The sequence below is a fragment of the Sus scrofa genome, chromosome 14 (assembly GCF_054392235.1).
Source record: "Sus scrofa isolate SSC_HxYL_T2T_F1_AM1 chromosome 14, Sscrofa_HxYL_maternal_Yorkshire_Landrace_v2.0, whole genome shotgun sequence".
Lineage (NCBI taxonomy): Eukaryota > Metazoa > Chordata > Mammalia > Artiodactyla > Suidae > Sus > Sus scrofa.
This window is the reverse complement of record NC_139396.1, coordinates 79,596,596-79,619,739: the sequence shown is the minus strand read 5'-3', so window position 1 is coordinate 79,619,739 and position 23,144 is coordinate 79,596,596. Positions and strand designations below refer to the sequence as shown.

The window sequence follows — 23,144 nt, the reverse complement described above, 5'->3', positions numbered from 1 at the left end:
CTACAGTGTAACTAACTTTAAATCAGGCACCTGCATGTCTATTCATTTCCAGCCATAGCACACCTGTCAAATCATTTGACCACACAGTACCTTGCCTAAACTGTGGTTCTTCCCATAGATCAAATAAATAGACGTGAAAAATAAGTAATTAACCTCCTTAGCTTCCCCTTTAGTAATCTCACAAACTGTAGGAACAAAATGTGGGAACAAGATAACATCCAAAGAGAGATCACAAGAAGTTGACAAGACTGCATTCGGTGACGGATGGTGATGACTCTGGCCCCCAGCTCAGTGATTAAGGGAGATCGCTTCCCTTTTTCTGTTGAAAAACATTCATAGCTGAGCAGAATCTTGAGACATGGCATTGGGGGACACAGAGTCCACCATCTCCCCAGACTGCTAACATCCTGATTGTCAGTGATTTTCCTTCCTACCAGCAACTGTTTCTTGGGTATTCATTTTCAAGCCGCAAGCAGCCAGATCTGAGGCAGTAACATTTTCCATCCCTTCTTTTACTTCTTTATACATATTAGACATACTTTATCTCCAACTGACTATTACTATTTCTAAGGTCATCGAGAGTCTGTTTCTGCTTCCTGTCGACCTTACTGGTTCTTATTCGTGGCAGCAAGTTTTGTAGGATATTTTATAACTTTTCACTTAGTCATATGTTCCTTGTACCTTTAGTGGTATGACTTCCTTGAGGATAACATTAAAGCTCTGTTCTTCCAGACTGAAATTCACCTTTGTTTCTGCTCAGCACGTGGAGACATTACCAGCCTCGGACCACCCTAGGAGGCTGACTCTACCACCTCTGTTCTCAGATGCGAATTCACTGACTCAGCAATAGGGCATGGAGTTATTCAGACTATTGAATATTAATGCAGAAGGCATTTCAAGGGAAGGTGGATCCATCGTGAAGGCAAGATACAGGCTGGCCCTATACAGGCAAGTTGAGGTTGTAAGTGCTGCTTGTGTCTGGAATTCAGCTCCACCAGAAGAGAGCTTCACAGAAACTGCCTGCTGTCATGTCAACGACAGCAGCATCTTTTAATGATGACATAGTTACAACTGTAGTTTAGAGTAGACCTTCCTCTCAAAAGAGATCCTTTTCCTTTATGCTCCATAGACAAGGACTGCATTCCATTGTATATATGAACTACATCTTCATTATCCATTTACCTGGCCATGGACATTTGGGTTGCATCCATGTCCTGGCTATTGTGAATAGGGCTGTTTTACTGGACTATTTAAGAAACAGCTCATCATGTTGTAACGATCCCTCTGCCTCCACCTTCCAGGCAGTAAACTCGCCTGCTTTCTCTCTCACCTGCAGGCCACGCCCAGGTTATTTCTCTGCCAACTTCAACTCATCCACCACATTTCATCTGAGTTCTCTCCTCACCAGGGAAGTCTCCCTGCTCTCCTGCATCCTGGCCTGGGGCTTCCTCTGCATCGGCACCTGATCCTCTCCTGATCATGCTCCATCCTACAGAGCTGGAATCGTTGACAGTTGTCAAACTGCTTGCAAGCAGGGGCTGACACTTTTTTACTACTGTTTACCCTACTCCTATCATAGGTCTGAAGGTACAGTAAGTCTTCACCAAATGTGTGGGATAATGAGCAGGAAACCAACTTAATTTTTATTTTATAGCCAAAACTTAATTTAATTCCCTGGTGATCTCAATTAAACTTGGAAAACTAAACAGCAGAACTAAATTTTTTTTTTCAATATGAGATCTTCATAAATATTTACCGAGAGTCTAAATATGAGCCCTGGATAGCAATTTTTATTTTTCTTCCTCTACATCTACACTGAGTAAAACCTAAATTTAAAAAAAATTTCACTTAAAACTAGGAAAGTTTAAAAAGTTCAAATTCATCAGTGAATTTGTAATAAGTAATTAACAATCAAACACTATGTATGAATTTGGTTTTTCACATACTCATTTACATAATCATGACACTTAGAGCATTTTCAATGTAAAATAAGGAGTGGCATGACTCTTTCTGGTTTATCCACAGAATATTTACTTATTTCTGAGTTTCTGCTCTTCCTGGGATATTGCTGAGATCAAGTCAGTGGACTGGCATCTCTGACAATGTGAAATTCCTTGTTTCTCTACGATTCTGTCACTCACAGAATCAATGACATCTGCATCTTCCCAAACTATCTGAATGTTTTTATACAACTTTCCCCACCTTGTAGGTTCAGCACTGATGTTCTGGGGAGGGTGGGGAGGATGACAGGGAGCTGAAGTTTCCAGACCTGTCTCAGGAAAAGGCAAGTCTCTCAGAGAAAACACACATCTGCAGCCCCAGCCCCACCTCGCCCCACACTAAGGCTTGTGGTGGGATCGAGGACTGGCCACGCCTGGGGCGGGGCTGGGCACAGGGCACAGAGTGTGGAGGACTCAGCTGGGGTCTGAGCCCACGGGAGCATGGAAATACAGAAAAGTCTGGTGAACCCAAAGATGCTACTGGAGAGGAGAAGGCCACAGAAGGCAGAGTCCTCAGAGCCGGAGGCTAATGGCAGAGTCGGAGACCCCAGCACTGCACCCTAATGGGCAGGAGCAGCCCCCCTTCCTCAGGGTCCACCCAACATATGGGGTGACCAGGCTGATACCGGGCATCTGAGCTTTGCTCGGCCAGCAGGGGTGCCCTCTCAGCTCCACTTGCCTGCCAGGGTGTTGGAAAGCTTCCCCCTGCACCCAGAAGTCCTGGAAGGGAGGGGGAAGGAAGACAGACACCAAAGGGAAAAAACTGCCCAGAAGACTGACTCTGAATTCACCGAATGCTTAGTCCCACTGAAACTCCTCCAAGCTGCACTGAGGTTATTACCTATCACTAGCTTTTTCAAGTCCTCCTTATACCCTCCCCCTCACCCCACTCGCACCCACTCAGCAGGAACAAGGACCCCGGAGCAACATGTGGTCTGCAAGAAGACAGCATAACTGAATAACAATGTATCAATTACTATCAAGCATCTTTTGGAAAAGTCTGCTTAAGCGATCATGAAAACAAGTACAAAACTATTAATTTTTTTTGTAGGCGAGATTCTCTAGGAAAAAATCAGAACGTTGTCAGGAGCAAGGTAGGCAGAACAATAAAGAAACGTCACATTAACTTGCCAGTATTCCGTCTCTGATCCTCTTCCTTCAATCTGCACTTAATGAAATCCACCTTTCTTCAAAGTCTGGCCCCAGTGTCCCTTCTTCTAAGGGACAACTTCTTCTAAGTCCATCTTCATTCCTCAAAATGCCCTGGTGCAATCTGTTCCTCTAAGTCCATGATTGCATGTATGTCTTTCCTCCTTTGTTATTTTTTCTTTGAATTCTTTCCTCTGGCTCTCGAAGTCTCATTAAAGGTGTAGAGAATAAACAAATGAATATCAGTAGGTTATCTCTTAGTAAAATAAGGCATGGCTTCATCTTTTAAGCTTCTTGATGAGCATGTCATTTGCTCCAAGAATAAAGTCTTTCTTCTAGCCGAACTTCTCTTTCAAAATCTTGGACTGCATAGATGCAAACTATCGCATTTTTTGTGGATAAGCAATGAGATCCTGCTGTATAGTACAGGGAACTATATCTAGTCACTTATGATGCAACATGATGGAGGATACTGTGACAAAGAGAATGTGTGTGTGTGTGTGTGTGTGAGAGAGAGAGAGAAAGAGAGAGAGACTGGGTCACTTTGCTGAACAGTAGAAATTGACAGAACACTGTAAACCAACTTTAATGGAAAAAATAAAAATCATTTTAAAAAATCTCTGCATGCTTAGTATTTAAGGCTATAATAAATGAATAAAAATCCAGATAGTTTCCAAACCATGGGGGAAAAAAGCCATCCGAACCAAGTGAGCTCTTGTGGGACTTGCACATCCCAGCAACCGAAGATCCATGTAAATGAATCTCTAATGCATTTGGAAGAGCACCTATGACAGAAATAATCCTGCTAGTATCAACAGAAGGGTATCTGTTATCTAAACGGGTTCCTTCCACATTTGTTCTGTAGACTACCACACAGTAACGGAAAATTCAGGACGAGACTGGACTAATTCTGTTAGGTAATCCAACCTGGAAACAGGTTGCAAGATCCCTGCTTCTGCAACAGTCACAAACTGTGATGCTGTGACATACCCGTGGGGTTTCTGGCTGCGTCCTTCGAGTCACCATCAGTAATAGCTGTTGCTGAAGAGCACTGACTGCAGGGTCCCCAGAAGAAGGTTCTTGACTCTCGGAAGTCGTGGTACTGGAGGAGCTGATCTGGATGTCCCTGAGGGTGGGAAAAACAGATGCTTTGGTTACCTGGAAGTACAGGTGTTGCCCAATCAGGTCCTGCTGCTCAGTACTGGAAAAATCAATGCTTGAGAGAGATCAGTGTTGGCAGAAAGGAAAGGTGGTTTTCATCAGAATGACGGCAATCTGGGGGAGATGGCGGACTCAGTGTCCCCCAAAACCACCTCCAAAGATTCTGCTCAGCCAGGAAAATTCTAAAGGGAAAAAAAGAAGTAACCTCAATACATCATTGAGGTGGGGGGAGGGGCAGAGGCATCTTGTCACTTTTCAAGATTTTCCTCTAGATGCTATCTTTTTTTTTTTTTTTTTTTTTTTTTTTAACAGCCACATCCCCAGTATGTGGAAGATCCCGGGCCAGGGATTGAATCTGAGCAGCAGCTGCCACCTATGTGGCAATGCCAGATCCTTTTAACCCACTGAGGGGGGACCTGGGATCGAACCTGCACCTCTGCAGCAACCCAAGCCACTGCAGTTGAATTCTCAACCCACTGCATTCCAGCGGGAACTCCTAGATGTTATCTTGCTCACGCAATTTGGTCACACAATTTGTTTGGGAGATGACTGACTGGGAAGCTAGGGCAGAGATCTGGTTACCTGTTCATTACTTACTCTTCATTTCTATTTCTTTGATCTATGCAAGAAACAACAAGTCAGGCAAAGTACTGTGTGATTAAAGAATGTAAAAGGGTTGGTAGGGCCGGAGATGAGCACAGCATGGTGGTGCTTGGGTTAAGGTTAGTGACAGGAAAAAGGGGGTCCCTTAGAGAGCTCTTTCCTGCACACAGCTTTTTCCTGCCAAAAGCTGCTGATATGGGAGGTCATCTATTTTTTAGACACAATACAAGGACACCAGGGACCTGAATGCAGGTCGTGGGTAAGCCTTTACAACCTTACATGAGCAGGTAAAAGCTGAAAACTGTGTACACGGAGCCACCTTCGGGCAGAAGGGCCCTCGTGTACACGTGCAAATCGTTCAGGCTGCCCAGAGTTGCAGAGTGCCATGGGGTAGGTAAGGACATGCCCAAAATTTTCTAGAAGACAGCTTTAATTTTCCATATAGTTAATGGATGGAGAGGTGGTAGCCACAGACTCCAGCTTTCTATTCTGTAAAAACAATCCACAGTGAGCTGGATTATTCCCGAGACACCAATCAGGAAGCCACCGTGATGACCTAACATTTCTGCTACCCCCTCCAGCCCCCACCACTGCCTGCATCTCCTCCCCCTCCAGCCCCATTGATCAAAGACATGCCTCAGGTAATTGTGAAAGAGGACATGATTAAGCTAGTTGTGATCTATATCTAAATAGCCTTCTTGTCGTTAATTGCATACAGACTGACAGCACTTAAATTAATAGGACTCTGTAAGCAATCTCAAGCCTGGCATTTTTTTCCATGGGCTTAGGAAGCCACCTCCCCATCTGCTTTTCTAGAAGGGCATCCTTAACTTTGAGGGCATGACGGGGGCTGCCTCTTCTATTGTCGATTCTAACAGGATTCCTGCTCACAGAACTCCAGTTTGATTCAATCATCCACGACTGCGTGCTTCAGAAAAGACCAGGTCCCTCCCTGGCCCCTGTGTAAATCCTGGTCCTCCTACACACGTCACAGGAAATCCATTCCCACAGGCCAGTCCTGGATTCGGAACAGGAGTATGACATTAATCTAAGAGGCCACTGGGGAGCAAAGGGGAGGCAGGTGCAGATAAGAAAGCTCACCGGCAAGGTTTTCTACTTCTTAAAAGGTGACCAAAGTAAGAGGCCATCTCTCTCCTGGCCTTTGGATGCTATGGGAGTAAGAAAACCTTGGAGCTGCAGCAGCCACACTGCCATCATGAACGGGAAGTCTGAGGACAGCAGAGCTGGGATACAGAAGTAAACTAGTTTCTCGATGACCAACCAACCTTTCGTTGATCATACCCTTAGACTTCCTGTTTCTGAAATAACACTCCTTGTTACTGTTTCATCCATTTTCAACTTGGGTCTTAAGGTACTTGCAGCCAAAACTACCTCAAGAATTCAGAAGCTGGAGTTCCCGTTGTGGCGCAGTGGTTAATGAATCCGACTAGGAACCATGAGGTTGCAGGTTCAATCCCTGGCCTTGCTCAGTGGGTAGGGATCCAGCGTTGCCATGAGCTGTGGTGTAGGTTGCAGACGTGGCTTGGATCCCGCGTTGCTGTGGCTGTGGTGTAGACTGGTGGCTACAGCTCCAATTAGACCCTTAGCCTGGGAACTCCATATGCCGTGGGAGCGGCCCTAGGAAAAGGTAAAGAGACAAAAAACAAACAAAAAAAAGAATTCAGATGCTGCCCTATGTCATTGCCTTCTGGTTTTTGTTGTTGTTGTTGTTGTTTTGGCCATACCCAAGGCATGGGGAAGTTCCTGGGCCAGGGATCAAACTCAAGCCACAGCAGTGACCTGAGCCACTGTGGTGACAAAATCAGGTCCTTAACTGGCTGAGCCACACAGGAACTCCTGTCTTGTGATTTTTTTTTTTTAATAGGGCCACATCCTCGGCCTATGGAAGGTCCCAATCTGGGGGTCTAATTGGAGCCACAGCCACCAGCCTATGCCACAGCCACAGCAATGCTGGATCTGAGCCACATCTATGACCTACACCACATCTTCTGGCAATGCCAGATCCTTAACCAAGTGAATGAGGCCAGGGATCGAACTCACATCCTCATGGATACTAGTCAGGTTCTTAACTCGCTGAGCCACAACAGGAACTATGAGCCATGATGGGAACTTGTGTGATTTCTAATCTCATGTTTCTGACAAGTTTGGAGGGGTGCTGTTTGTTTATCTGTCTGTTTGTTTTTGGCATGCACAAGTTCCCAGGCCAGAGATCAGACCTAGGCTGCAGCAGTTACCTGAGCCTCAGCAGTGACAAAGCTTGATCCTTAATGGAGAGGCCACCAGGGAACTCCCTCTGACAGATTTTTGGATCTTTCTTTTTCCTAACTCCCTACTACTGTACTCAAGAACCTAGCAATACTTATTCTTCATGAATAGTGTTTAAAATACAGCCGCTATTCTCATGCACACACACACAGATTTCTCTACATTTTTGAGACATGATTTATGAGTATTTGATGATACATTCAATAAAGGCCTCTTTGTAAAGGACCACTTAGGAAACATCATACATCAACATCAGGTTTAAGAAACAAGTCAAGTGGGATAAGTACATGGATTTGAAAACAAAAATCCTATCCTCCTGTTATTTGGATGATTATTCTGTCAATGGTGCTTTTGCTTCCTGTCCATAGTAGTAATGTCTGTCACTGATAGAGAAAAAAAAGTTAGATTTATAAAAACAATGTTCAAACTGTTCTGCTTTGTACAGAAACCTCTGAGGAGTGTAATTCTGTCATTTCATGGCTAAATACAGTAAGATCGAAAGCATCTTGTTAAGATAAATTCAGAGAAAATGAAAACTCAGCAAATGCCAGAACTTGACCCAAACCAAAAGATTAATCTGACTTCGCTGTGGGTAATGTGAGCGATGACTGTAACTAGGAAGGGGCGAGACAGTAGTGTATCCTTCTGTGAGAAAATCTAGAGTGTATAGCACCCTCTGTTGAAATAAACTAAAATGGGACTCTTGCGTAATGTGTAACAAACAGCTATTTCAGAGCAACCCTCCTGCCAGGAAACATGGTACCAAAGGAAGGGTCGATCCATACAGCACGGCTTGCTTTTCTGCATATTACTTGGCACGTTTCTGATTGCAAAAAATAAAAACAATAATAGACAACATTATTTTCTTGTGCAAGCCATTTAAAAATCTTATGTGGAGTTTCCTGGTAGCCTAGAGGTTAAGGCTTTAGTGCTGTCACCACTGTGGCTCAGGTTCAATCCCTGGCCTGGGAATTTCAACCCCCCACCCACCAAATTTTTTGTAAAAAGAAAGTGAAAAATAGGGAGTTCCCGTTGTCGCTCAGGGGTAACAAACCTGACTAGCATCCCTGAAGATGCAGATTTGATCCTTGGCCTCGCTCAGTGGGTTAAGGATCCGGCATTGTTGCGAGCTTGGTGTAGGTCGCAGATGTGGCTTGGATCTGGTGTTGCCATGGCTGTGGCGTAGGCTGGCAGGTGCAGCTCCAATCCGACCCCTAGCCCGGGAACTTCCATATGCCATGGGTGTGGCACTAAAAGCAAAGAAGAAAAAAAAAAGGAAAAATAAAAATCCTATGTAAAAATCAAGGGTTTGGTTTTTTTGTTTTTTTGGTTTTTTGGTTTTTTTTTTTTCAAAATCTTTTGGATGAGTCCTAGAATTAAACATAATGAGGTTTGAATTATTGCTCTCCTGTTGACTATATGGGACTGTAAGTATGTTGTTTTCTTACCTCAAATCCTCACCTACAAAACAGGGATGATGGCTCTGTTGTAAGAATTAAATCAGAAGGGTTAAGGATCCAGTATTGCCTCAAGCTGCAGCACAGGTCGCAGATGCAGCTCAGATCTGGGTTGCTATGGCTGTGGTGTAGACCGGCAGCTGCAGCTCCAATTCAACTCCTAGCCTGGAACCTTCCATATGCCACAGGTGTGGCCCTAAAAGCAAACAAACAAACAAACAAACTAGGAGGCTATAATGTCATCTCAGTGGACGGGGTTCTTCCTACCCCTCCTCTAAGAATCCCCAACCCTCTTCCACAACTTGCATCTCTTCTCAGACTATCTGCTACTTATTCTCTCATTCTTAGATATGGGCTGTGAGCAGCATAACCATCCAAAAAGTCTCTGTTTTACTAATTTCAGGCCAGAGCTCTCCCGCCCTCTTCATAAATAGCATGCGAAAGTGCTAAGTTTGAAGAAACAGTTCCTCCTCCAAAATAGCAAGGGAAATGGAAATATTCCAAACCCACAGTAATTACCCTTGATCTATGATAGAGCGGTACTTGCACATCTGGTCTTAATTTTCCTGCTCTCTGGTTCATCTCTGGTAAATGACTTTGGTTCAGAGCTACAGCACAGATAAATTTAGTTAAATGAGATAGAGCTCAAAAATAAATAAATAAATGAGATAGTGCTCAGAACAACAGCAGAAACCATGGTGAATGGTGGAAACCACAAAAAAAAAAGAGCAGTCACTACAAGGAAATAAAGGTAGACGAGGGGCTGGAATCCACTCTGGACCAGAAGCACGTTCTTACGTGGGTCTCAAACTTACAGTGACAATATTTCACTATACTGTCCTCCCCAGGTCTTCACTCATCTAAGCGTCTACAAGTAACAAGTAATTGAAATACATGTCCTTCTACATTTTCCCACCAATATGAAAGAAATTCCCGAAATTTTTCATCTTCTCCCATCTCAAAATTTAGAGCCCACCGGCTTGAGGAAGTGGGCCTCTCTTTTTTGGCCTGTCCTTCCTGGTTTTTCCTGCTTCTTCAGGGGAGGAGGGGAGGCAGGAAAACAAGACACCCAGAAGAGTAGCCGCCAGATGAAAGTCACGGCAAAGTGCTCAGTCTGCGGGATATTTAAATAAAGCAGCACTGTTTTGGAAACTATAACCTGTTATTTCGAATTTGAACAGGGATTCTTGATTTAAAGTCTGCCAACAACTCTGAGATGACAGCAAAATTTGGGCATTCGAGAAAAAGGGAATGGCAGCGTGGGAGCTTGTCAGGGCCTCCAGCACGGAATCTGACTGCCACCATGTGGCAGTCGGGGCTGTGACCGCAGGAACAGAACCCCACCGTGCAGCAGGGCCTCTGAATCTCAGGGATTCAGAACGGGTGCCTCTCGGAGAACAGAAGTCCTTCGAGAGTCAACCCCATAAATCCTGCATCTTTATGACTCTGTGCCTGGGTGAAAATTTAATGTCTCTAATGCATCTAAGAAAGCAAAGTAAGGATGACAGTGAAAGGATCTGATAGTCGCAACTGGAAAACAAAAGCAAGAGGACCCAGGAAGATGGACAGCAAGGACTCTGCTGAAGCAAATGCCTGGATGGTCACCTGCTTTGTCCAGATCACTTCCACCTTTGAATGATCAAAGGCACCGAGAACCCCACCTCCCCAACGCTTTTCAGTTTAAAGCAGTAACACATGACCATCACACATATCAACGGAGTAAGGCAGTTATATTCTCAAATGTGTATCACCGGAGTTGACATGTTCAACCCAGGCTGGAATGAATGGGACACAGAACTAGGCATATCTCCAACTGGGAAAAATAACCACATCTTACATTTTGCACTAAATGACTAACATCAGTGCCCCATATTCTGGCTCAGCTAGTGCAAATCAGGGATCACTATTTCTTCTGACGAATGTAGTCTAGAAGACGTGGTTATTTTTTACACCTTTCTGCTGGTTTACCTTCTTTGGGCTCAGGTACAGATTTAAGCACTGTGGCTTTAAAGGGCTTTCCTGAGAGTTGATCCCAGGAAGTAAGGGAGGCTTTATTGAGACATAGGTCAGAGAGGCCAATGACAATAATATCTACAAAAGAGTAAGAATTCTGAGAAGGTAATAAAGATTAAGTGCACCTCAACCCGCCTTTGGAGTATCATCCATAAGGGGTTGAGAAGTTTAGAGTTGCTTTCAAAAATAAGCCTAATCAATAACCAGAACAGTCTCTGTTTTGATTCGTACTACTGTGATTCCTACACAAATGGAAGTCAAAAATAAGTGAATCCAGATAAATAAACAGACAGCTCCCCACATAATCCTCTCTACTTTTTTAAACAAGTTGAGGTTCACAGATCTGGAGAACAAAGTAGTTATTACCAGCAGGGAGACAGAAGGGGGGAAGAGGCAATATAGGGGTACAGGGAAAAGCTCATTGTGGGATTATATGAAGTCACATGTGTGAAAATTTCGAAAATTGTAAAGCACTATAGCATTTAAAGAATCTTTCATTCAATAAACAATAACTAGGAAGTTCCCTGGAGGCACATTGGGTTAAGGATCCCTGTGGCTCAGGTGTGATCCCTGGAACTTCTGTATGCTGTGGGCACAATCAAAAATACATATATAAATAAATAAATACTTTTGAAATTAAAAAAAAAAAAACTGGAGATACAAAGATCGCCAAGAAAAATCCTATCAACTAATTTGCTCTAGAATGAGTCTCCCTTCAGTAGACTACCATGCCTATCTTCTGAGTAATAAATTCTCAAAGAGATCGTAAAACTGGATCTTTCCATTGGATTTCACTGGAAAGCAGATGACAGGCCTTTTCTATGCATTTTCATGAGACCGCTTAAGACTCGCGAAAAGGTGGGTAAATACTGAAGCATGGTTATGTATCTTTTACAGGAGAAAGCTCTGCGATGTTACTTGGAAGACTTTATGGAAGAATTTAGAGACAAAAGACACGTAAATTGTTGCTGAACAAAGAACAGAAGCCATCCAGCTCTAATTGCAGGGCCTCCAGGGGAGATAACAAAAGTCACTCTGCAAGGAACCCTCTAGACAGAGAACAAACTGCAACTTTTAGGCAGCTTCCATGTCCTAAGCAGACAGCCTACTTCAAGTTCAATTTTCCAGCAGATATGATCATGGTAGGCACTGAATTACTGAATCAATCCTGCATCCTGGGTAATGCATTTTTTCCTCTGCAACGTTTCTTTACGTCGCAATTCTAAATTCTGCCATTCAAGCCCTCGTTCCTTTATGCTAATTTCTACGGGAAGCAGAACTCCATTAGATAATGTTACCAAAGGTACCTGTTTTCCCGACAGTTATTGTACCACCGGAAAACACGGCTTATATGTCTTTGGCAGTTAATGAGAAATGTATTGGTTCCCACAATGGTGGTGGGGCCAAGGAGGGAAACGTGCTTCCTCTCCTGCTTTCCTCCAGGAGTCCCCAAAGAGACATAGAAGTCGCACTGCAAACAATTCCCTATTCATACTTGGGGGTCAGGGCTATAAAACTGTCACATGGCAACCAGGCTTAACAATGGTGAAGAGGAATGGCTTTCTTGCCAATAATAAGAATCGGTGGTTTAATGGCCTGGTTGGAGACAATCCCAGCCACTGACGTCGCCTTATAGGGAAAAGGCTGCTTTTCTAATATCTTCCGTGGCCGAAGAGCTTAGAAAGAGCTCCAACCAGGACTCCTTCCAAGTTCAAAATCAACGTTTATGTGGATTCTGGTAGGAGGACTCTAAATTTAATGGCATTAAAAGCCAAGGATATAACAGTAAAGTACCTTCTCTAAAATTGCCACAGAGGCCAAAATGTTGGAACAAAACAAGTTGACAGGAAGAATGCAAAGTGCTTAACCACTTTAAAATCTCACAAAGTGACTCATTAAAGTGCTGGGGGAAAGGCTTCCCTTTGCCCCAAATCTGTCTCTTTTGCTAAATAAAGTCACTGTCCTCCTGCTTGTGCTTGGAGACAGTCACACCACCCCTGTCCCCTGTAGCAAGACTGCCCCAGGCATTGTATATAATTCTATACTCAGCTTTGAAAACCACCCACTGAATTCATTCCTGGTATGATTTCCACTTACGGATGATAAAAACCAATGTTTAAGTAAGTTGCTCGATGTCAAACCAAAAGTTACTCGAAGTGCAAGAACCAGAACCCGGATCAGTCCAAGATGAAAACTCAAGTTCACCCTGCAGGATGCAGCCCCTCTGACGTCAGGAAAGTCCGGACCCCAACACCAGATTTTCTACCACGGTCGCCTTTCATACGGGCAGAAAGAATCATTTCCTCCTCATCGAATGGAACACAGGACTGGAGACTCTTATTTGAGACTCAACCTTGATTTCCACAGAGAAGGGTTAAAGAGAGTCATTTGCCATTTTCCCACTTATAAACGAAGACGGTAACATTCCATATTCAAATGTGCTGACCAAGCAAACTACTATTGCTTCTTGCTCTTCCCACCTCCATCACAAGGTGAGGGAGTTGTCCATGGTTGTTGTTGTGTTTTGTTTTGTTATTTTTTTCCTACAGCCGCACCTGCAGCATATGGAAATTCCTGGGCTAGGGGTTGGATCGAAGCTATAGCTGCCAGCCTACACGACAGCCACAGCAACACCAGATCCAAGCCACATCTGTGACCTACACCGCAGTTCACGCCAATGCTGGATCCTTTAACCCACTGAGCAAGGCCAGAGATCAAACCTGCATCCTCACAAAGATGTCGGGTTTTTAACCCACCGAGCCACAATAGGAACTCCTGTTGTTTTGATAATCCACCTTTACCAGGTTGTTTCTCTCTGCAAAGAGGCCTAATTACTCCTGCTGCAAATAGAACGAAGTGTGACTTCCTCAACCAGGCTTCACTGGCTGCCTAGCCCACCTCTGCCCCTCCTGCTCAGCCTCTTACTTGCTACCCCTATGTGCCCAGCTGGTGTTTACTGTCCGGAACTCTAACTGGGATCCGATACACTGCTTACTGAACATCTACCTACTACCTACGGAGGGCCAGGTGAGGGCTGTAAAGACACCTGAGCCATGGTCACTTTATTTTAGGCAAGAAGAGTCCAGAAGGAGAGCTGAGAGTCCCCTGCACCGGGGAGAGGGTGATAAGCACCCCCGTGATGGGAGGAACTGATAAGGAAAGACAGATGCTGCTTCGTGCTTTGAAAGAAGAGAATTCCAGAAGGTAGATGTGAGTGGAGAATCCCATTCCACGCAAAGCGCACAGGAAGAAGGGCTGAAGGTGGACTCTGCAGGCCCCCGGGGAGAGGGGGGCTGAGGCATGGGGCTGTTAAGGAGGCTGGAGGGTGGGCTTGGGGCCTCTGAAGGCACCCCGTTATCACCTGTGTTAGCAGGAGGGGCTGCTCCCCACAGGTCTCAGAGCTCCAGATAAGGGCCGTGCTTCTTCAACCCACCAACCCCCTGCCAACCACACCATGTCATCCGAGACCTATGGCATTTCAAAAACATTAAAACTGACAACATGAAATGAAATAGATTTTTACATATAAATGGGTGTTTTTAGATCCTTGTGGAGAAAACTGGAAAATCCGGTTACCCAGCTTCCTGAGCCCACAGATGCACGGAAGGTGAGATGCAGCAGCTGTCTGGGGTGGGAACAGATGCCCTCCAATGCTGCCAGCACCTCTGGCAACCCACCCGGAGCCCGCCTCACCCATCACACCACCTGCCTGGGCACCAAGGGACTGAGGCTGTGGCCCCTGCAGTGGGGAGGGGGCAGGGGTGGGACTTAGTGTCCACTAGCCACTCACGAGCTACTGAGGTGGACCGGGTTTCTTAAGCAATCTCAGTTTCCTGTCCTGTCAGAGAGAGCTAATGTCCCTACCTCCAGTTTGTCCTGCAGATAATATAAGATCATTTACTATTTGGTGTGGTGCTTACTGCTCATGCCTCTTTAATAGGTGATGGCTACTGCCGCCAGAACAATGACAGGAAAAAGCTTCCCTCACGGCCAGGACTTTACACAAGGTTGTTTCCCATGGAAAGAAGCAAGGCGCACGGGGGCACGGGGGTGAGTGACCTGGCCCTTCCAGGATACAAATTCATGACCTCCGGTCATTGCACTTGCTCAGCTGTGTCCTCCTCTGACATCAGTCTTTCTCTCTGGTGCCAGAGAAAGGGACAAGGGATGACACTCTCCTCTACATGCGCGCGCACACACACGCGCGCGCGCGCGCGCGCGCACACACACACACACACACACACACACTCACTAATGCAGGGTAACATATTTAAATTAAACCAGTTTGCATGCTTTCATCCTCAACACTTCCTCACATACAACCAATTCAAAAATACCCAAACCAGGAGGTTCCATTGCGGCTCAGTAGGTTAAGAACGCTACATAGTGTCTATAAAGACGCAGGTTCCATCCCTGGCCTCGCTCAGTGGGTTAAGTATCCAGCGTTGCCATGAGCTGTGGTGTAGATGGTAGACTTGGCTTGGATCTGGCATTGCTGTGGCTGTGGTGTGGCTGGCAACTGTGGCTCTGGTTCAACCCCTAGCCTGGGAACATCCATAGGCCGCAGGTGCGGCCCTAAAAATAAAAATTAAAAAAAAAAAAAAAAACACCAACAAAAATCCAAACCATCGCATTACTTCACACACTTCCATGAAAGCCAAGGTTTATTCCAAATCCATGGAAATTAGTCTCCCACAGCTGGTGGCACAGCTTTCAACACCTCTGAGTAGAGGGCCGTGGGATGGGGGGTGCTAGTTTGAGACTTGCTGGAAGTGCCACCATAAGCTTGTCAGACAGCAGTTTAAATCTAGAAGGTCAACTGACTCTGCATAGGACTGAGCCATTTTTCCCGAGCATGAATTAAACAGATGGCAGCCCCATAACTTCTCTTCTCTTCCAGAGCTGCATAGGGAACAGCTTCAAGGCTCTCATTTCACAAAGTGACTAGAGATTTGGGCTTGAGCATCCAACAGGAAACTCCATACATCCCTTATGCCCAAATGGGTCGCTGAGTGACTATAACACTCCACACCAAAGTCCCCTCTCAAGGACCAACTTCCTTTTTTTTTTTTGTCTTTTTGTCTTTTTAGGGCCACACCCACGGCATATGGAGGGTCCCAGGCTAGGGGTCTAATCGGAGCTACCGCTGCTGGCCACAGCCACAGCCACAGCCACAGCAATGCCAGATCTGAGCCACATCTTCAACCTACACCACAGCTCATAGCAACACCGGATCTTTAACCCACTGAGCGAGGCCAGGGATCGAACCCACAACCTCATGGTTCCTAGTCGGATTCGTTTCCACTGTGCCATGACAGGAACTCCCAAGGACCAACTTATTTCAAAGAGGAGACAGCATCAAGGACATGGATGTTCTCAGAGAAGAGTCTACACATATAAGAGCAAACACAGGTACTATTTTAAGCAGAAGAAAGAGAAGGCATGCATGGCTGCATGACTTCCTTTGGTAGAGTTCTTAAGACCAACATCCTGTGGAACTACCTTGGGAAAGAGCAGGGGGTCAGAGACTTAGAACTTAGCCTGTGAGGCTGGTGGGCCCAGAGCTTGTCCATCAGAATGTTCACATACAAGAAATGAGACAACTAAGGACGTTTCTTTAAGGGGCAGTTGCTTTTATTTCCTTTTTTTTTTTTCCTTTTCATTTTTTCTTTTTTGGCCTCTCCCAGGGCACGTGGAAGTTCCTGGGCCAACGACTGAACCCACGTCACAGCAGTGACCAGGCCGTTTCTATGACAATGCTGGAGCCTTAACCTGCTGAGCCACCAGAGAACTCCAAAAGTTGCTTTTATAAAAACCTGATGAGTATTCTCTTTTAAAGAAGCACGGGAATTCATTAAATTGCAATTTTATCAGAAGGAGCACCCTCAGGGATCACTGCTGATTTTTGCTGCCCAGTATCCACCCACCCTACCCAAATTTCCCTCTGAAGAGCCATGCCTATACATTCTCAGAGGGAGCCCACAAGTTCTTGCCTTGATGATGCTCAGGGCTCGTGGCCCAGTCAGGGCCCAGTCAGACGGAAGGAGTAACACAGAGAGACTTACACTGGGGTTTCTGGGGAAGAAGCATGTTATTCCCATTGGAACCGAAGGGGAGAAGACATAAGCGGTGGTACCGCTACAGGCATCTTTTGACCATCAGGGTGAAGTGTTTGAGAGTGGCGTCAAAACGGAGGAATGGCGGGGTTCTCATTGTGGCTCAGTGGATTATGACCCCGACTAGCACCATGAGGTTGTGGGTTTGATCCCTGTCCTTGCTCAGTGGGTTAAGGACCTGGCGTTGCTGTGGCTGTGATGTAGGCGGGCAGCTGCCGCTCTGATTCAACCCCTAGCCTGGGAATTTTCATATGCTGCAGGTGTGGCTCTAAAAAGACAAAAACAAACCAAAAAACCCCCAGAGGAATGGGAGAGTGATGGTGAGAGATAAACCACATGCTGAAGCCATCCACCCAGGGCTCAGTGACATGGCCCCAATTCCCATGTCAGTGAAGCCTGTTTGACTCGGATTTCTCCCGTGTGTGACAGAAAGGGCCTAACCATTCTGTGTTCATGAACAGGCAGATCCAGGAGAAGCCTGACATTCTGAGACTCCCCATGCAGTCACAGGGCCTGTCAGGAATGCCCAGCACAGACACATTCAGTATCCACCAGCACCCCAGCGGTGCAGGAATCTACCCTCACCAAAAGCTCTCTTACCAAGAGGAAATGCACCATGGCAAAGCTTGGCTCAAGCAGGCCTCAAAATGAGGGAGACACAGAAAAAAGCTCTAAGATGGAAAGGAAATGCAGAGGAAACCAAAGAAAGCAAGAACTGGGGGAAATTTAATACAGAGAGAGAAAGTAAGAGAAGAAAGGGAGTTAACGGGTGTCGCGTGGTTAGGCATGGTCTGAAGAAGTGGGGCTTATTGAAAACCTTACAGGCACGCTCTTTAATCCTTATCTGCATACTGTGTATTTTTAGTTTTGCTTTTTGTTTGGGGTGGGGTTCTTTTGGCAGCACCCACGGTAGGGATGGAACCCAAGCCACAGCAGTGACAACGCCAGATGCTTTATCCCACTGAGCCACCAGAGAACTATTTTTAGTTCTTTAAGCTTCTGTTTATGTGGCCTCAGTCTAGCTGGCATTACCCGCAAAAGCAGTTAAAGTGCTTTCCTAGGGGAAAGGTGAAGTATGTTTATCCCGGAAAATCAGAATTTAAAAGCCTTGTAAATTTATGTGGGGATAGAATAAGAGGCTTGGATCTGTTTAAAAACATGATCGCTTTCCAGTGAGGATTGCAGAAGTATAGGACAGCTTTCCCAGCTGGGTTCAGATGTAAATATTGATTTTGTCTGAAGCAAAGCTTCTATCTTGGATGACTGCACTTGTCAAACCACTGCAACAAAATGTCCTGGAGGCCAGAGCTGAGATGGGGATATCAGACCTCTGCTCCATGGGCTGCCCCTTGCGTGTGAGTGCAGGGCACATTTTCTGGCTGGACCAGGAGAGTTTCATTCTGGCTGGTTTGATTGGCATGTGATGTGGGTGCCCGAGGGAGGCAGAGGAAGAGCAGGAGTCATGATGTGATGGAGACTAACACTGGTTTCCCCGCAGCACAGGCTCTGGACGCAAGCAGGCTGCTTCAGGGTCGGGGCCCCAGGTGCGGCTGGGTGGCAGGGATCCACCATGACAGCTGCCACCAACGCTCCTGAGCAGGTGAGGAGCCCCAGGGGCTGCAAGAGAACACCACAAAAGGCTGGCACACACCTGAGTCCCACCTGGAGGCCAGAGTGCAGGGACAAGGACAGACTTTGTTCTGAGCACACTTGAGGCTCTCCCTTGAACATCCCATGCACACCTGGTCAGGAAACTTTGAGCTTAGGAAGAGAACACTGACCCATAGCATCTGGACCTGAGATTCCTGTAACTCTCTACACCCTTCAGGCATGAAGCCTAAGGTATTTCAGCTACACCACAAAGTCTTCCATAAAGCCTCAAATATGCACACAATTCCAAGAAATGTACTCACAAAATTTATTCCCTCACTCAGAGCAAGCTACTGAGGCGTGTCTATATGGATAACCCTCAAGGAATCATGAAGTCCAGAATGAAGGGTGAATTGGGTTCTTTATTGACAAGATTTACAACTTGCCCAAAGCCACCATAAATCCACACATATTCTCGACGCCAACTTAATTAATGTAATTAAGTAAGTTACTCAGGGAGTTCCCATTGTGGCTCAGCAGAAACGAACCCGACTAGTATCCATGAGGACTTGGGTTCAATCCCTGGCCCCATTCAGTAGTTTAAAGATCTGGCATTGCCATGAGCTGTGGTATAGGCTGAAGACATGGCTCAGATCCCATGTGGCTGTGGCGTAGACCAAAAGCTATAGTTCCAATTCAACCCCTAGCCTAGGAACTTCCATATGGCTGAAAAAAAGACGAAAAAGAAAAAGAAAGTTACTCAAGGAGTTCCTGTTGTGGCTCAGTCAGTTAAGACCCCCGACTAGTAACCACGGTGATTCAGGTTCAATCCCCGGCCTCGCTAAAGGTCCCGAGGTGCCTCAAGCTTCGACATAGGTCAAAGATGCAGCTCGGATCTGGTGTTGCTGTGGTTGTGGCACTGACTGGACCCCTAGCCTGGGAACTTCCATACGGTGCAAGTGCAGCCAAAAAAAAAAAAAAAAAGAAAGAAAATAACTCAATGCTTTAGGAGAATAGAAAAGATGTTTAGACCATCTATCTACAAAAGAGCTCACCTCATCAGTGCAGATGAGAACTGACTACATCTCTATTCTGCTCCAGGACAAATTTAAGAATGCACCTCAAGCTGCATCACTGCTTATATCTATATGTTATATGCATTCTTTGAAGTGGCGACTACAAAAACAGTTCCATTTATTTTCAATTATTCTACAATATCCAATGTTCTTTTTCTTTCACACAAAACCCACGTGCTCTGACACGTACAAAGGGATTAGCACATTCAAGCTACACCAGGATCCTCACTTCATTTACAGTCAGGGTAAATCACACGGCCCCCAGCCACGCGACACCTCCCAAACCTGCAAACAAGCTCCACTTACCGAGCATGAGAGAAGCCGTCATAATTTGATGGCTGATGCTGGAAAGGACCTTCTTTCTGATTTCCGGACTTTAAATAACAGGACTTAATTTCTCCTGCAAAATTTCAGCAGAAAATATCACACAATTATTTGTATATGATCATTTAAGCTTTTACATTTTTTAAATTAGAAGGCGCTCATTCTGGATGATTTTAATACTTGTTAAGAATCCAGGGAGTTCCCATCGTGGCGCAGTGGTTAACGAATCTGACTAGGAACCATGAGGTTGCGGTTTCGGTCCCTGCCCTTGCTCAGTGGGTAGACGCGGCTCGGATCCCATGTTGCTGTGGCTCTGGTGTAGTCCGGTGGCTACAGCTCCAACTGGACCCCTAGCCTGGGAACCTCCACATGCCGCAGGAGCGGCCCAAGAAATGGCAAAAAGACAAAAAAGAAAAAGAATCCAGGTCCCTTCTTTGTATTTCTCTGTAGAACGTGTAACCTAAGAAAATCTGACATACTTCTCTCAGAATGTGCTTAGACAAGCCTGACTGAGTTACTTCTTTTTAATGGAAGTATAGCTGATTTACTATGTTTCAGATGTACAGCAAAATAATTCAGTTATACATGTATATTCTTTTACAGATTCTTTTCCATTTCAGATCATTATGAGATATTGAATATAGTTCCCTGTGCTATACAGTAGGTCCTTGTTGTTTATCTATTTTATATACAGTAATGTGTATCTCTTAATCCCAAATTCCCAATTTAGCCCTCCCCCGCTTTCCCCTTTGGTGACCGTAAGTTTGTTTTCTATGTCTGTGAGTCTCTATTTTGTAAATACGCTCAGTGTTTTTAGATTCCACGTATAAGTGATATCATATGACTCAGGTACTTATGACTTAATGGCTTTTGATCAATTAATTTGTACCATCTCTAATTCCCTTCTATACATTCTTTTCGACACATTTTTTTGTGTGTTCTTTTCATGTGTCAGGATTACCTGTGTATGCCTTAACTCGGTTTTGGTGATTTTTTTATATCACGTGTAAAAAGAAGCTTGTTAAGTATGTGGTCTTGACTGGTGGACCACCTGAGGCCATCCCTACCTTTGAATTTGCAGATGAGCAGTGGCATAGCTGCTGACTGGTGTGTCAGCCTGGTAATGAGGAAAAGCAAGAGATAGAATTAATTTGTGGAGTTAAATTAGTCTGCTAAGGTGTCTCAGAGTATTGAGGTGTGAAAATCAGTTCACTCTGTAAACGTAAACGGTCTCTCCCCAGAAGAGGCTTTAGACGTACTTTCTTCAGGGGACACGGGAGCATAATTAACCTTGTCCATTATGAGCAGCTGCAACGCCGCTGTCCACAGTGCTGGACCGCAAGGTGAAGGCTGTCCCACCAAGAGAAACACCAACCAGGACAACCACAGCCCCTCTGGAGGCGTTGACAGAAGTGCTAATGTTGTTTTTTATAATGTAAAAGTCCCTTTGTGTTTCCGAAGATGCAAAAGCACTTCAGATTATAAAATACCAATCTATGGATAAGACAGATATTAATTTATTAGTATTAATATCTATAGATACCACTTAATTTTTTTTTTTTTTTTTTTGCTTTTTTTTAGGACAGCACCCACAGCATATGGAGGTTCCCAGGCTATGGGTCAAATCGGAGCTGTAGCTTCCCACCTACACCAATGCCAGATCCGAGCCACATCTGCGACCTACACCACAGCTCATAGCAACGCCGGATCCTTAACCCACTGAGCGAGGCCAGGGATCGAACCCCATCCTCATGGATCCTAGTCAGGTTTGCTAACCACTGAGCCATGAAGGGAACTCCTAGATAAGGTAACATAATTCATTATCCAAACCAGGATCCTTTGGGGAGTAGGATAACAATTATTAATTGAGGGATTTAATCCAAGACCCACCCTAGAAAAACTGTCTTCCTTCCTTCCTATTACTTTAAATCTTTTTTATAACGTGGCATTAAAAATATATCGAGGTCAGATTTTCAACCTATACCCAATAAATATTTATTAGATGCTGGGCATTACTTTCCCAAAGCTTACAGCTGTGGCAGGGAAATGTCATTAGTCAAATTATTATAGGTCAAAAACAGAGGCTGTAATAGTCTCAAAGAAGGAAAAGGCTGGGATGTTAAGAGCAAAAGTAGAGGAATTTGATTAAGCCTAGAAAATCCAGGAAAGGTTTTCCTGCAGAATTTTCTTTAGAATTGCCATCTGAAAGATTAACTATCACAACGTGAGCATAGGGACCCGGAATGTGCAAAGGCTCTGAAGCAGGAGGGCACACACCCTGTTTTAAGAACCTTATGTGTGAGCAATCAGATCTAAGTCTTCCTGTTCCAAAGTCTAGTACAGTTATCCTTCACTTTTCCAAAGTTTGTTTTACTCCACTTCACTTTTAGGGAAGATCTACATTAGTACCTGCTTTTGCTAATGAAAGAAATCTGAAAATGCTTTTTGTTTCTAAAAGCTCGCAGTGAAAAAGAGCACTCAGCATGTGTCCAGCAGTTACAGAGCCAGTGCACATCCCAGACGTGAAAGCAGCACTGCCAAGCCCCCCCTCCCTGGGACCAACACCCAGCATCTCCGCATTGAGCCACCACAGCTTTGAACTGTCAAGGAGCATTCGTGTCTTCTATTGATTTAATTTCTGCATCCTTAGGTAACTGCTTCTTCGCTTTGCATCATTTCAGTTTAGGAAAGGTTTCATAGGACCGTTCCACTTTCAGGTACGGGGTAGACTCGTCCTCAGGCCAAGAGACCTCATGGGACTTGAGAAATCTGCTGGCTTTCCCTCCTCTCCTTCATTGCTTACCATGTTCATCAATGAAGACATGCATGGCGTCCACAGACATCTCATCTTGCACAGATGTTTCAGGCCCACTGATGACTTGCAACACAGAACTATCTTGTTGGGAAGTGACCCTGTAGATTATCTGCCTTTGTCTATTGCCCTGGAAACTTAATATAAATAAAAGTTTCAAAAATGGTTCAGAATTCGTCCTTATCCTTAACAAAGCATTTGAAGAAGGAGCCGGTTAAATGAGGTTTTTCACCATCTATACCAACATGAAGCTAAATAAGAAAGTTGTCCTTACAAGGTTGGGATCTTGGTGGGCTCAGTGAGTCCGGGGCTGGTGCTGGTATGGTCTTGACTTTGCATGTCTGGTTTCCCTTGCCTGGCATAGCATCCACTGGGTTTCTCACTTTCCAGGATTTCCTCCTTTTTCTCCTGGGAATAGTTATCTGAAAAACATGGCTTTATGTGTCAACATAATATTAAGTAAGAAATTAATGTGAAAATACTTAGAATTAACTTTCCAAAACTGAAGCCAGAATAGATAATCTAACCAGCTCCCATGAATTCAGAATGTGCTTAAA

The 23,144-nt window shown here is 44.9% G+C and overlaps 1 protein-coding gene and 1 long non-coding RNA gene across 8 annotated transcripts in view; one reads left to right on the top strand and one right to left on the bottom strand.

Moving 5' to 3' along the window:
* The window catches only part of LOC146396806 (uncharacterized), a 769,570-nt gene that overhangs the window by 456,529 nt on the left and 289,897 nt on the right, over positions 1 to 23,144 (top strand). The gene's annotated exons all lie outside the window — the stretch shown is intronic.
* PCNX2 (pecanex 2) overlaps positions 1 to 23,144 on the bottom strand; it is a 293,795-nt gene that overhangs the window by 226,187 nt on the left and 44,464 nt on the right. For 6 of the 7 annotated variants that reach the window (XR_014827836.1, XM_021074292.2, XM_084996835.1 and 3 more), the window contains 4 exons: positions 22,862 to 23,009; positions 22,579 to 22,724; positions 19,758 to 19,851; positions 4,140 to 4,275 (listed from right to left, as the gene is read on the bottom strand). Coding sequence is in view for 5 of the 7 variants with exons in the window: in XM_021074292.2 (XP_020929951.2) it covers positions 4,140 to 4,275; positions 19,758 to 19,851; positions 22,579 to 22,724; positions 22,862 to 23,009 (524 nt within the window). In the remaining 2 variants the exon portion in view is untranslated. Of the gene's footprint in view, positions 1 to 4,139; positions 4,276 to 19,757; positions 19,852 to 22,578; positions 22,725 to 22,861; positions 23,010 to 23,144 lie in introns of those variants that run through there. The other variant, XM_084996837.1, reaches the window with a different exon arrangement.